The sequence below is a fragment of the Henckelia pumila genome, chromosome 2 (assembly GCF_033568475.1).
Source record: "Henckelia pumila isolate YLH828 chromosome 2, ASM3356847v2, whole genome shotgun sequence".
In the NCBI taxonomy this organism is placed as follows: Eukaryota; Viridiplantae; Streptophyta; class Magnoliopsida; order Lamiales; family Gesneriaceae; genus Henckelia; species Henckelia pumila.
In genome coordinates this window covers 147523765-147538198 of record NC_133121.1, presented here as the reverse complement: position 1 = coordinate 147538198, position 14434 = coordinate 147523765, and the positions used below count along the sequence as shown (strand labels likewise).

Below are 14434 nucleotides of genomic sequence, written 5' to 3'. Positions count from 1 at the left end.
CATTAGTTGAAAATAATGTTATAACAATCTCGGGTGCATCAAAAATTATTGAAGATCATGGGAAGGCAAAAGTCATTTTACCAAATGAAACAAGCATGTATATTGAAAATGCACTCTATGCAAGCAAATCAAGTAGAAATTTGCTTAGCTTTAAAGATATACGCCGAAATGGATATCATATTGAAACATTGAATGCAAACAATGTTGAATATCTTTGCATTACATCCATTATATCTGGCCAGAAGCAGATAAAAAAAAGATTACGTGCACTTTCCTCTGGAATGTATTACACAATAATAAAACCAATTGAAGCAAATACAGTCACAAACAAGAAGTTTGTTGACAAGAAAGGTTTTGTATTATGGCACGACCGACTTGGTCACCCTGGGAGTTCAATGATGCGAAGAATAATAAATAATTCTCGTGGACATCCCTTAAAGAACCAGAAGATTCTCTTACATAATGATTTTTTTCATGTGTGGCTTGTTCACAAGAAAAATTAATTATAAGACCTTCCCCAACAAAGATTGATATTGAAATTCCAACCTTATTAAAAAGAATTCATGGGGATATTTGTGGGCCTATACACCCAACATGTGGAACATTTCGATACTTCATGATATTGATTGATGTCTCGACTAGGTGGTCACATGTTAGATTACATGGGCAAATAATTAAATTAAGAGCTCAGTTCCCTAATCACTCAATCAAGACAATTCGTCTTGATAATGCTGCTGAATTCAAATCACAAGCATTTGATGAATTTTGTATGTCGATCGGGATTTTAGTTGAGCATTCAGTTGCCCGTGTTCATACACAGAATGGTCTTGTAGAATCATTTATTAAACGATTGCAATTGATTGCTATACCGCTACTCATGAAAACAAAACTACCATCTGCAGCTTGGGATCATGCTATAATAAACGCTGCATCATTGATTCGTGTGAGACCAACTAATTACCACCAATACTCACCTTTGCAACATGCATATGGTCAAAAACCTGAAGTTTCTCATTTTCGAGTATTTGGTTGTGCGGTACAAGTCCCTACCTCACCTACACAACGGACCAAAATGGGTCCACAACGTAAACTTGGAATTTTCGTGGGATATGATTCACCATCTATCATTAGATATTTGGAGCCTTTAACGGGTGATTTATTTACTGCAAGATTTGCAGATTGCCACTTTGATGAAACTGATTTTCCAACTCTAGGGGGAGCAAAGTTGTATCCTAAGGAACAACGAAAAATTTGTTGGAATGAGAAAACTTTATCTCATTATGATCCCCGAAACAATCAATGTGAGCAAGAAATTGAAATAATTATTCATTTTCAAAGAATTTCAAATCAATTACCCGATGTTTTTGTTAATACAAAAAATGTGACAAAATCATATACACAAGTAGAGAATACTCCGGTGAAGATTGATGTCCCTGTAGGACCATGTAATACTTTACCCGCAAACGAATCTAAAATATGCCAGAAGCATGGTCGACCAATTGGTTTGAAGGATACGGTACCTAAAAATAAAAAATAAAGGTACAAGATAAAGAAACAGTTACAGCTCCAGAAGAAGCAACTTTACATGATACAATAAGAGAAATAAATGAAACAAATGTGGAAAACATGATTCATGAAGAGTCACAATCACATGAAAATATCGAGATTTCGACAAATTATTTGATATCTCGTAAAATATGGGATCGAAGTAGTAAAAACATCGATGGTGCATTCACTCTAAACGTAGTCCTTGATATTATGCAAGACAATGATGATCTTGAACCACAATCTATTAAAGATTGCCAACAAATAAATGATTGGTCAAGATGGAAGGCGGCTATACAAACTGAATTAGATTCTTTAGAGAAACGTAGAGTGTTTGGCCCCGTAGTTCAAACACCTAATAATCCCTGTAGGATACAAATGGGTGTTCGTACGAAAAAAAAATGAAAATGGCGAAATTGTAAGATATAAAGTCAGGCTTGTAGCCCAAGGTTTCTCTCAGAGACCTGAAATTGACTATGAGGAAACGTACTCACTTGTAATGGATGCCACCACTTTTCGATTTTTAATTAGCTTGGCTGTATCAGAAAAATTGGACATGCAACTTATGGATGTAGTTACTGCATATTTATATGGTTCACTTGATAACGACATATACATGAAAATCTCTGAAGGATTTAAGCCATCAGAAGCAAGTGATACAATCCCTAAGACCATGTTCTCAATAAAACTACAAAAGTCATTATATGGATTAAAACAATTCGGGCGCATGTGGTACAATCGCCTTAATGAGTATTTATTACAAGAAGGTTACACAAACGATGCTATTTTTCCATGCGTTTTTTACGAAAAAGACGGATGAAGGTCTTGCAATCGTGACAGTATATGTGGATGATCTAAATCTCATAGGAACTCCCGAAGAGCTCACCAAAACTGCCAATTATTTAAAAAGTGAATTTGAGATGAAGGATTTGGGAAAGACAAAATTTTGTCTTGGCTTGCAAATTGAACATTTACAAGAAGGAATATTTGTTCACCAATCCTCATACGTAAAAAAAAAATATTTAAACGATTTTACATGGATAAAGCACATCCATTAGCATCACCAATGGTCGTTAGATCACTTGACACTAAGAAAGATCCTTTTCGTCCACTTGAAGAGGGAGAGAATATCATTGATCCGAAAGTACCATATTTGAGTGCAATTGGTGCATTATCATATCTTGAAAATTGTACCCGACCAGTTATAGCTTTTTTTGTTAACTTTCTAGCAAGATATAGTTCTTCTCCAACCCGAAGACATTGGAATGATGTAAAAACATATATTTCGTTACCTTCGTGGTACAACTGACATGAGATTATTTTATTTGAAAAAATCAAATTTCTCTTTAATAGGATATACAGATGCAGACTATCTTTCAGACCCACATAAAGCCAAATCCCAAACGGGTTATGTGTTTACACGAGGGGACACCGCTATTTCATGGAAGTCGACAAAGCAAACTTTGACAGCGGCATCATCAGTTCACTCTGAGATCATTGCAATGCATGAAGCAAGTCGAGAATGTATATGGTTGAGATCTATAACTCAACATATTCAAGAATCATGCGGTCTACCAACAACGAAAGATAGCCCGACGACTATTTTTGAAGATAATGTTGCTTGCATTGCACAACTAAAGGGAGGGTATATCAAAGGCGATCGAACAAAACACATTTCACCAAAGTTTTTCTACACGCACGAACTTCAACAGAAAGGTGATATTGATGTCCAACAAATCTGTTCAAGTGACAATGTAGCTGATTTATTCACAAATGCATTACCGACATCAACATTCAAGAAATTGGTGCAAAATATAGAGATGCATCAATTAAAAGATATTCGGTTATTGAAATCAAGGGGAGTATCAATTGTTGTACTCTTTTTCCTTCGTTCAGGTTTTTCCCACTGGGTTTTACTGACAAGGTTTTAACGAGGCAACATTGGACTATTCATCAATCATCTAAGGGAGAGTGTTATATATAGATGATTTTGTAGTTGATTGATTTGATTGGGATTTTCCTTTCTTTACACTAATCCCTCTACCCTATAAATAGAGGTGTTTAGTCCATATATTATATACTTATCTTTCTCTATTATATTTTTCTACTCTTTAATTTTCCTCCTTCTTTTTCTCAACTAAATTTATAACAGATATGATATTATCGTAAAAAAAATTTATAGTCAATATATATATTTGGTGCCACGTACCCCGTTTAGTGCCTAGCTAGGGATGAGTGTGTTTATTCTGGTCATGTACAAATTTTTTCAATAATTTGATTGCAACCTTTTCTTTTCTAAAATATGTAATGTACTAGCGATTAGGCACGCGAATAGCATCTATATCTTTTTTTATATTTTAAGATATGTTGTTATTATAACTTATAAGATTTAATAATTTGATGATTATTGATATAATTAATTTAGATCTATATGATATGAAATTTTCATTATAGGATGTATATAATATTAATTAACTTGATCGAGAAGAATTTGTAGGAAAAGTAATTGCCTCGGGCACCTGGTTGAATGACTTGAATCGAAGAAGGAAACACAATCCTATTTATATGAGATTCTAAATGGATTTCCTCTTATTGGACCATTTTTTCGAAGGCCCAATACATAGCCCAACCTGGGGTATATCAAATTAGGGCTTCTAGGTCATATGGTCTATTTTATTTTATTTTTTGCCAATGAAAAAATTTTATTATGCATTTCCCCATTTTCACCCTCTCTAGTGAATAAAATTATATATAAAAATAAAATTTGATCAACATCATTTTCTTTTCATACCGCTCAGAGAGTCTCTTTTTTTCTCTTGCACTTGCCTTATCCACACGAATGTGGCAAAAGATGTAGGAGTGTAAACAAGTTAATATGAGATCGCCCACGTGAAATCTTGAAATTTAAATCATAAATTCATATTTTGAGATTAGGTTCGAACTAAAATAAAAAAGCTCAAGTTCATACTCGAAAAATGAAACAATGAGTTAACCTCAAATCGAGTGAGCTCTGATTTAACAAAACCAAAAAAAGTTGGCCAAAGCTCTTGACCTCATGACATTACATACTCATAAATTTGTAATGAGACGCCAACATTTTGAAAAATAAAAACCAAAAAAAGTGGAGTGAAAATAATGAGTACTAGATGCCAGAGAAAAGAAGTAATTGGGTTGAGTTTTGCACAGTCCAAAAGTGTGATTGGACATCAACAACTCAATCCTATTTTAATTAGAGAGTACAACCACAACACTTTTCTTTGTCTAAAGCTATTTTGACTTATCTCAATTACATTATTACACCAGCTCGTCTTGTCAGATTCAGTGATCACTGCTTTATTATAACTAAAATCATTTCACATTTTGAGTTCATCTTCTCCAAAGTACAATACAATACAATACAATACTATAATGCACCTCATTGTACTCTGATCTCGCCAATATCTAATATTTATTTATTTAAACAAATTAACATTATTTTTAACATGCATGTTTTTAAAAAACCAGATCAGACCGACTAGTTCGATTGAAAATCAATCACGGGTTTGGTCGGATCAACCTCAAAACTAGTTTTTCTAATCCAACTAGTCAAAACCGATCAAAGTCAATCAACAACCAGTCTGATCGGTTCACCTTACTTTTTTGAAAAAAATTATTATTTCTTACATCTCTTTAAAACAAAAACAAAAAAAAATTATTTTTTATATTTAAAATTTTATTTTTGATTAAATATATTTGTTAAAAATATTTTTTTAATAGTATTTAAGGTTATCTTGATTTATTTTTTTATTTAAATATATATATTTTTTGATATTTTGATTATATTTTTTATGTATATATATACAATTTAAAGATATTTAAAATTCAAAATATATTATTTTATATATTATTTTATTATTTTAATAATATAACAGTATTATGTTTCGACCGATCGAAATGATTAAACAATTTCTAAATGGTATACTAGTTCAATTATCGGTTCAGTTATGAAAATACTGATTTTTTACTCCGTTTATTATTCATGGAAATTTTCATTTTACTTTGTGTTTTTGCGATTTCGATGTTCTATATTATCAAATTTTAGTCTTAGTCCGATATTTAATTACATAAGCAATTTTGGTATTTTTTCATACGTGTTGCTGATATATATAATATCACATCAATACTTCCGATAAAAATGACTAAAATTGTAAAAACAAAAAAAAAAATCAATATATGTATTATTAATTAAGAGTTAAATTTGACAACACAGAAAACCAAATCTAAAAAAAGGGCAAATTTACATGGCCAAAAATATAATTTTCTTTAATATTTATTACAACACTAAAAAAAAGGATATTTGGTATTAATTTTTACAAACTTTTACATGATGGAAAGTGAAAACTTAATCCTGTATTCTGATTTTTATTGTATATATTTTATTATAAATTCAACAAAGTATGGTTTATGTGGATATGTATTTATTTGTTATATTACATTGGTCATAGAGTCTATTTTGAAGTATTTTCCATCGACTATGATGAAGAAATATTTACTTCACTAGATTTAAAATTTTTATTGCACTGTGGAGCTCGTAAGATCAACGATTCAAGGAGTTGGATGTAGAAATTTGATAATATTATAGCATGTTGAGAATTTTAAGAAATATAGTTATTGGACAAATTATTAAAAAAAACACATGAATGTACTTGCATTAAATTGGTTGAAGGTGTTCAAACATTTAGCTGAATGAAAGTTTCTCTCTTTTTTTCCTTTATTAATTTTCTACTATTTATTTATGTAATGGTTAAATCCTTTATCTTCGTTCATGTGCTTATAGTCCATATACAAAAATAATCTCATCCCATAACTCGCATGAATATAGAATTTGAAATCTCATACCAAAATCCACTTTTTAAATAAAAATGTTCGAATGTAATCCATGTATTTTATTTTTTAAAAAATAGAAGCCCTACTTCCCTATAAGTCACGAATTTCAAATTCATGATTTAAGTAAGATTTGATGGAAAATTTTCAAATATATTGATTACGATCATATTTACACATTAATTATATCTAGTAAAATAGATTTCAAATTAATGACATAATTATTGAGTAAACTTGAAATTCATCAAATATTAAGTGAAAAGAGGAGATTTGAAGATTATTTTATTAGTTCTCTAAACCATAAAACTACATTTGAATATATTTGAAATTCATGAATCTGAAATTCTTCTATCCACATGGTTATAGCTTTTTTTTTAAAAAAAAAAAAAATCTGGGGAAAATATAGGCTCAAGTTCACTCTTCATCAATTTGGTATAAACATAGTTTATAATATTCTACACTCACTTGCGTTAAACTCAAGGATCCAACTCTCTAACATTTAGCATGTCAATTTTTTAAGACATGTCTTCAATACTTTTAAAAGAAACATTATTTTTATATCAAAAAATATCATTTCCTTATAATAAATATGAATAAAACCGATATATATACACATATCTACCCTTTGCACAAAGACAGGGTCTCTTGCGAAAGACGATGTGTATATATATAGAATTGTGCCATTTAATAAATATATAAATAAAACCTCAAGAGACCCTGTCTTTGTGCAAAGGGTAGGCTGTAGAGTGAGTGGAAGAGTCCAAAGAAAATAGTGGTGGTCAGGTGGATTATAAAAAGGCGAGAATGAATGAATAAATAGTTACAGCTATTTAAATAAAGTTGGCAACACCCACCCACCCACCCCTCTATCCTCAGAATCTATCACATGCCTCTGCAGTCAATGCTCTCTCTATCTATAAAATAATATTATTCATACGTATGATTATAATCATAGGGAAAAATGACAAAAAACACAGAGCTGGAGACTGCAACAGTCGAATATTATTCAAAGAAACCCATCAAAAAGGTTCCTACAAAACCTTAAAAATCCATCACTTCACATTTGGAGTATTTCTTGAATTCAGATGATTTGATGAGCAACATTTATATAGATATATAAATAGATACAAATCAACTCGCCAAAAAGATTGCACAGATTTCGCATATGGCATACAGATTACAAAGGTGAAGTCAAAACCGACAAATACAACACACAACTAAGTTGCGAATAAAATTGAATGGAGCATATATAGGGGCATTTACCTCAATTTCTCGTAAGCAATAACGGATGGCTAGCTAAGGTGTGGATTGTTTTCTTAAGAAAATTCCAATTCCCTTTCTTCATCCTTTGTCCAGACGTAATCGGGCATGTCAAGTCTTCGTCCAGCAACCGTCCGGTAGATGTAGAGTTTCTCAACGGGCCAGCTATCAGGCCTCGAATCAGGCGGCCCACTTTCATCGATGACTTCGACATTGAGCATAGGCATCTTTTGACCAAGCAGCTTACATGCTCCATAACTAACTGAGCAAGAAGACATCCAAAGGGATCGCATTGTCTCCAGCTTTGCAGCATTGGCCAAAAGAGCCTTGTCCCCGAATGGACAGTCTCTGATCTCCAGTTTCCGGAGGCTATCACACCCAGACAATACATGATGCAGGCCCAAGTCACTATCCCCTGCAAAAGCTATGGAAAGCATCTCCAGTTTCTTAGCATGTGTCCCAATATAGTTGAATACTCGATCAGTGAGGAGGCCAGAAAGGGAGAGGCGCCGCAAATCCTTGCAATTCTCCACGATGGCTCCAAAACCAGCATCAAGTGGTGCGAGGGTTGTGTAATCAGGGGCTCGAGGCTCGATGATACACAGTCGGAAGCGTATCATCTTGGGCCGATTCCTTGCAATAGCCATCAAAGCAGCATTTGACATCTGGCGGCAGAAATAAAGAACTGATTGAAGTTTGGGGCAGCCCTCTGAGACACAAACAAGCCCCCGTTCAGTCAGAGATACATTTGGTTCTCCACCAAAAGGATCTGAGGGAAACACCCGAAGTTCCTGCAGATCCTTGCAAGACGCTGCAACAACTTCAAGTCCACTATCTTCAATGTAATCCAGAACCTGTGAGAATTCAAGCATTATTAGTTTGATGACATTAATGCAATAAATGTATTACAAATAATATATTAAAAAATCAGCAACATGATTCAATATATTTAAAAAGCTCACACACAAGATTAACTCATTTCAACCAGAGATTTATGCCCATTTGCGATTAACAATTATACAACAACAAGCAAGCACAATAATTCATTTAACAGTTCACTCTCTGTGATTGCAAGCTTTATTAATTGCATGGAAGGTCATACTTCATGTAAAATCACATACCCATAGACGCTGTAAATTTCGACACTGGCCAACAAGCTTGACCAGATCGGAACTTTGAATGGTTGCATAACTTAAGTTCAGTGACGTGATTCCGAAGCAGACGGAATACATGGCTGGAAGATAAGATGGAACCACATCCCAAAGACCTGACAGGCCTTCAAGCTGCTTACAAGTGGAAAATGCTTCTGCCAAGTTAGAGAATGTGTCAGACCGGATTTCAGCCGAATAGACACCGGTACCCAAGTCAACCAACTGAGGTGCACGGCGAAGTAGATTGGGGAGCTTCTCGAGAGGAACAGCACGATTGAGCCGAAGCGTCTTCAGGTTAGGACAACGTGCAACCAGTCTTTCCAAGGTGGACAAATTCACCTCAGAGTGCAAGCAAGACATATTCAGCGACACCAGTGAGGTATAGTTGTCAGGAAAATGACTAAGCCAATGCCCATTTAAATCCTCCACTTCACTTTCCCTCAGGTCAAGCTCTCGAAGATTCCTGCATTGCAATAATACTCGAGCTTCAAAAGTAGTGATCTGCCAACACTCAACAGTGTGGTGATCATGTGGATAACAACTAAATCAAGTAAGAAACTAAATTTTTCCCAGGATGAACCAGATAATGTAAACACGATTTAAACCCGTTGAGTTTCTAGGTCCCCGCAGAAATATGCATACGCCAAAAGAAAAGGAAAGCCAAAGCAATAATGTTCCTTACATTTTATTTTCAGCAAAAACAATAGCAATCTGTACAAACTACAACCATCTTAATTAAGATAGATACAATAATAGATAAAGATAGAAATAAAAGATGAATCAGATAGGAAAACACCAAAGAATATTTAAGGAAGAATTTCCCAGCATAAACAAGAAAGAAAATAGGTTTTAACTGGTTTCTTATTTAACAAAATCAAATACAAAACACGGCAAAAGTGGTTACATATAGTAAACAGTTGAACTTGAAACATTAAAGTTTCAGATGAAGGAATGACAGTCGGTAAAAAGCTTTAAAAAAAAGTGATAAAAACAGAAGCAAAACTTAACTATTCAATCGTACTCCATCAAAGTTTCAACTTTAGGAACGCCAGATTGTAATAAGGTAAAAAAGAAAAAAGGGAGGGAAAAAGAAAGAAAGAAATGACAAAAACAGAGGAACAACTTCACTATGCTATCGTACTCATAGAGGGCAGGAAAAGACAGAATCTACTCAATAATTTAATTTTTTTTTTTAAGAAAAAGGCCCGGGCAGTCCACCAAAGAACAATACAAGTCACAATATTCCAAAAGCAAGAGACCAAGAATCTCCGTATCAGTAAATCAAACATGTTAACATGGTGAATTGGTTGGAAGATGAAAATTGACTTCTTGTAATACTCTACGCCTCCAAAGACATCTCTAAGAAAATGAGATCAGATTCAGATCTATCTTATATTTTCCAAGTTTAAAGAGAAAAGTCACACAACGCAAAGCTAAAGGTGACGATAAAACAATCTTTTAAGTCCTCAACAAGGTTAAGCCAAATCGGAGCACTTGAACTTTCGCTCCATAAAGCCTCAAAACTTCACTTTCCGCGATTCAGCATGAAAAATCACAACAGAACGGGTTAAAATTCCTCAACATGCCCTCAAAAACAGAAACTTTCTTTTCGATTTCAACTTAATCCGCGCCAATCAAAGAAATAGCTCAGTGCTCTCTCAGAAAAATAAACGAACAGATATGCAAGAGAACGAACACAAAACTAGTCCATTTTTCAAGCAATCACCTGCAATTAGCAGCAATCGACGCGAGACCGTCAGTCGTAAAACCCTCACAAGACGAGAGCACCAGCACTTTGAAGTTCTTAAACGACTTCGAGATCAGCTCCAAGCTGTCGTCCGTCACCACCATGCGCTTGAGCTTGATCTCCTCGAGGAAAGGGTACGCAACTGACATCGCGGAGATCCACGGGTCCATATACGCACCCCAACCCTCCGGCACGAGGTTGAAGTCGGCGAAATGAGGCTTCCCCTTCATCTCAAACGCCCTCACCTCCGGAAACCTCCGGATCACGATCTCCGGCGCGACGGCGTAGCAGTTCCCCACGAAAATGCGGCGGCGGCACCACCGCTCTATCTCGTACCAAGACTTGCACACCAACGAAACGGCGTTCCGATCCTTGTCGGAGCCGAGGAAGGAGAAAACGTGCTCGAGAACCTCCTCCGGGAACGAGTACGCCATGGGAGGGGCAAAATGGTAAATTCAGCTCTGCGGAGAGGGAAGGGGGTGTGAGGTGGAGAGCAGCTAAATTCAGAGATGATAAGGTTTTTTAAAAAGTTTCAACACTAACCAGAGTGAGGTTGGGACTTAACCAGGGTCCCGATGACCAATAGTGTCACGACACGTGTCCTAGCTGAATTCCGACCGTCCGATCTGGTCGAGGTGACGTGGCGTACATGATTTTGGATTTTATTGTTGTCAATTGGAATATTGTGTTTTGAAACTCAATTATAATCATAATTATTAGTTTTCATTTTGTTCTATTTACAGATATAAGATAATGGAAATGTGTGTTTATATCTAATCATAATGGTAATATGAAGTTTGGAACATTTTTTAGTTGGAGACGAGATTATTATAATTGAATTTCAAACTCCATATCTCATTTGAAACTTATGATTTCGTTGTTAGCTACAAATCATCGATTATTATTACATAACCTTCTTTTTCATGATTAAGAAGGGGCCAAATTAGAAATTATGAAGAAGTATTTATTTGTGGTAAAGTGGGGGAGGTGAGGGAGGGTTGATGGTGACGTATGAAGAAAAAATAATGATTAAATGAGAGCAACAATCATAATGAGAGCTATCGTAATACAATCAGCTTAGTGTTTGACCAAACTGTTAACGTCACTATAATATTTGTCTAATTGCTTCTTTTTTTATACATAATTCACACTAATTGTGGTGAACACATGTAATATTTTATCGAATTTCTTAAGGGTTTTTTAAATCTAATTATGGTCAATTATTTTTTAAAAAATATCTTTTTTTATTATATTTCAGACATATTTGAAGATGTCGTTTTTTTTAAAACATGGTTAACCATATACATTTTCTTTATTTTCCCTCTCCTCTCATCGTACAATTGAATATTTTTCGTATGATAAAAAAATTTATAGTTATTGATAATAATGTAATTCTATTTTTTTTTTACTTTTAGAGCTTTTTCAATTAGGCACCAATTTGGCGTAATACGCCAAATTGGCGCTTAAATTGGAGTTCCAACCCGCGCTATTATTTTTGGCGTTGGGTTGGCGTCCCCTTTTTTTTGTTTTTTCTTTCTATTTTTTTATTATAATAAATATTAAGATTTTTTATTAATAATTTAATTATATTATTATATAAAATTTTAATTATTTATTTTAAAATTTTAATTTATTCAATAATCAACTAAATTTACATTTTGATTTATTCAGATTATTTTTACGTGTGATTTTAATGTTTTTAATAGTTAATTATTTATATTCAATTAATTAAGAAGTTTAAGTATTTAAATAACGAAATTAAATTTTTGAATTTTAAAAAAAATATCTCCTAAAATAGATTTAATTTAAAGTTTTAATTCATCAATATTTCTAATTAATATCTATATAGAAATTATTTTAGGTATTATTGATATTTTAATTATGGTGTTTAAAAATATTTTGTGGAATAAATTAGTTGTTGTGAATAAAATAATAGAGAATATTCCGAAAATATTCTTTTTAGTGTAAAATTTAGAGTTAATGGGTTGGAGATGAGTTTTGAATTTGATACAAAAATTACACTATTTTGAAGTTAGTGTGACACCAAGATAGCGTAATGGGTTGGAGATGGCTTTACTACGGCTAACTAAACATAATTGTTTTCTCAATATAAATCTAAATCCCGTGTGCTTGTTTTGAATTTTCAAATTTCAAAGCAAATTATTTTTTTTGGATATATTAAAGTTCAAATAAGACTTATAAGTTATAAGCATCAATTCTTAGTTAAAAGTGATTGTGTGGATTATAATGAGATTGGTTTGAGACAAGAATTATTCGAGCGGAGTGAATAGTAATGGCCCCCTTTCCATAATTTCGAAGGGGCCTTCATCTCCTTCAATTATTGATATCATATCATGGCATGTGGAGTTAGTATCCTTAATTTCAAGCTACTTGTCCATCTGAATTCTTCATCTAGCCAAAATTATTGTGTATATATATATATATATATATATATATATATATATATATATGTTGTGCGTACGACTAATTATTTGATGGGGGAAAAATGTTGCCAATAATTAGGAGGTGTTAAAAAAATTATTAAGTTATCATTGTTTAGATGTCTAGCTCATGCATGTTCAAGTGGGAAAGACTGAGATTTTTTAGTTTTTCAAAAGAAATTAATATAGGATTTTGAATTCAAATTACACTTTGTCGATCTGGGGTATTATTTATGTTATTTTATTGAGCTTAAGGAAAATTAATTAATTGCCCCAATGCAGGATAGTTATACAAGTCATAAATTTTTATTTTTTGTGTATTGTATTTTTAAAATAATTTGGACTCATTTAACAGTACGTACTCTATTATAAATTAAATAATATTGGCAAAGAAAGAGTCATAGTGTTTTGCATAGGATATGAAAAGAAAACAAAAATTCTTTCGAGATTGTCTTACGGGTTATTTTTTTTAGTAGAGTCGTCGGTTCGATCATATTCATAAAAAAAAAATATTTTTTATATTAAATTAATTGATTTCAACTACAAATATGGATCGTATCAATCAATTAATTTCACAAAAATAAATTTGTGAAACCGTGTTAGAAATACATGCTATGGAATGAATGCACAACTTGAAATGTTAAGACAAAGTCTCATTAATTTTGTATGGAACCACTTTGGTTGTGATTCATGTATCATTACCAATCATGACAAAGTTGTGCCCGCTATTTGGCAACTGTCTTTAATTTTTTACAGTTCCATCAACAAACACAACAATTAAATATCATCGAAATCATTATTTTAATCATTCATATTCAAGTTAATAAACAAAATCCGATGTTTAACATTAATGCTTAACATAATGTGTAAAAAAATTTATTCGCAATTTTACATTTAAAGTTCCAAATTATTTAGTTGTAGCTATGTATATTTTTTTATTGATATAACATATGATGATACCAAAAATTTACCTTGGGTTCGGTCTAGTAGAGCGGATCTCCAAATCTTCAACAAAGTAGTTCGAGACGTGTGTCACGTGCTTTGCACAGACAAAAACTCCGTTAGGGGGTGTCGAAGGTGTTTTTGGCATGACCCCTCCGATGCCTAAATCAGTGCTCAAAAAAAGAAAATGAGAGCAAAAAAGAGAATAAGGGTGCATGAATATGTGTGAACTGACTTAGGCATCGGAGGAATCACGCCGAAAATACCTTCGGCGCCCTCCAACGAAGTTTTTGTCTGTGCAGAGCACGTGACACCTGACCCGACCTACTTCCTTGAAGATTTGAAGATCCGCTCTACCAGACCAAACACGAGATAAATTTTTGGTATCATCAACATATATAAATTGAATCTCTTCAAAAAAAATAATTAAATAAAAATAAATGTATAAAACATATCGGAATAACGAAAATGATGGGTTTTTATTA

At 33.1% G+C, this 14434-nt stretch overlaps 1 protein-coding gene across 1 annotated transcript; it reads right to left on the bottom strand.

Moving 5' to 3' along the window:
* Positions 1-7415: 7415 nt before the first annotated feature.
* LOC140880429 (protein TRANSPORT INHIBITOR RESPONSE 1-like) lies at positions 7416-11067 on the bottom strand. The gene is made up of 3 exons (XM_073284860.1): positions 10546-11067; positions 8790-9282; positions 7416-8522 (listed from the first exon to the last, which is right to left on the bottom strand). Exons 1-3 carry the CDS (start codon positions 10998-11000, stop codon positions 7725-7727), a joined length of 1746 nt encoding a protein of 581 aa, XP_073140961.1. The 5' UTR covers positions 11001-11067; the 3' UTR covers positions 7416-7724.
* Between the last annotated feature and the right edge of the window lie 3367 nt (positions 11068-14434).

What these genes read in the sequence shown, in the direction of transcription:
- LOC140880429 (XM_073284860.1), bottom strand. Translation starts at nt 11,000, where the DNA reads ATGGCGTACTCGTTCCCGGAGGAGGTTCTCGAGCACGTTTTCTCCTTC. An exon ending in TCGATTGCTGCTAATTGCAG is followed by an intron (nt 9,283 to 10,545) that starts GTGATTGCTTGA and finishes ATTGCAATGCAG; the next exon opens with GAATCTTCGAGAGCTTGACC. An exon ending in GAAATTTACAGCGTCTATGG is followed by an intron (nt 8,523 to 8,789) that starts GTATGTGATTTT and finishes GAATTCTCACAG; the next exon opens with GTTCTGGATTACATTGAAGA.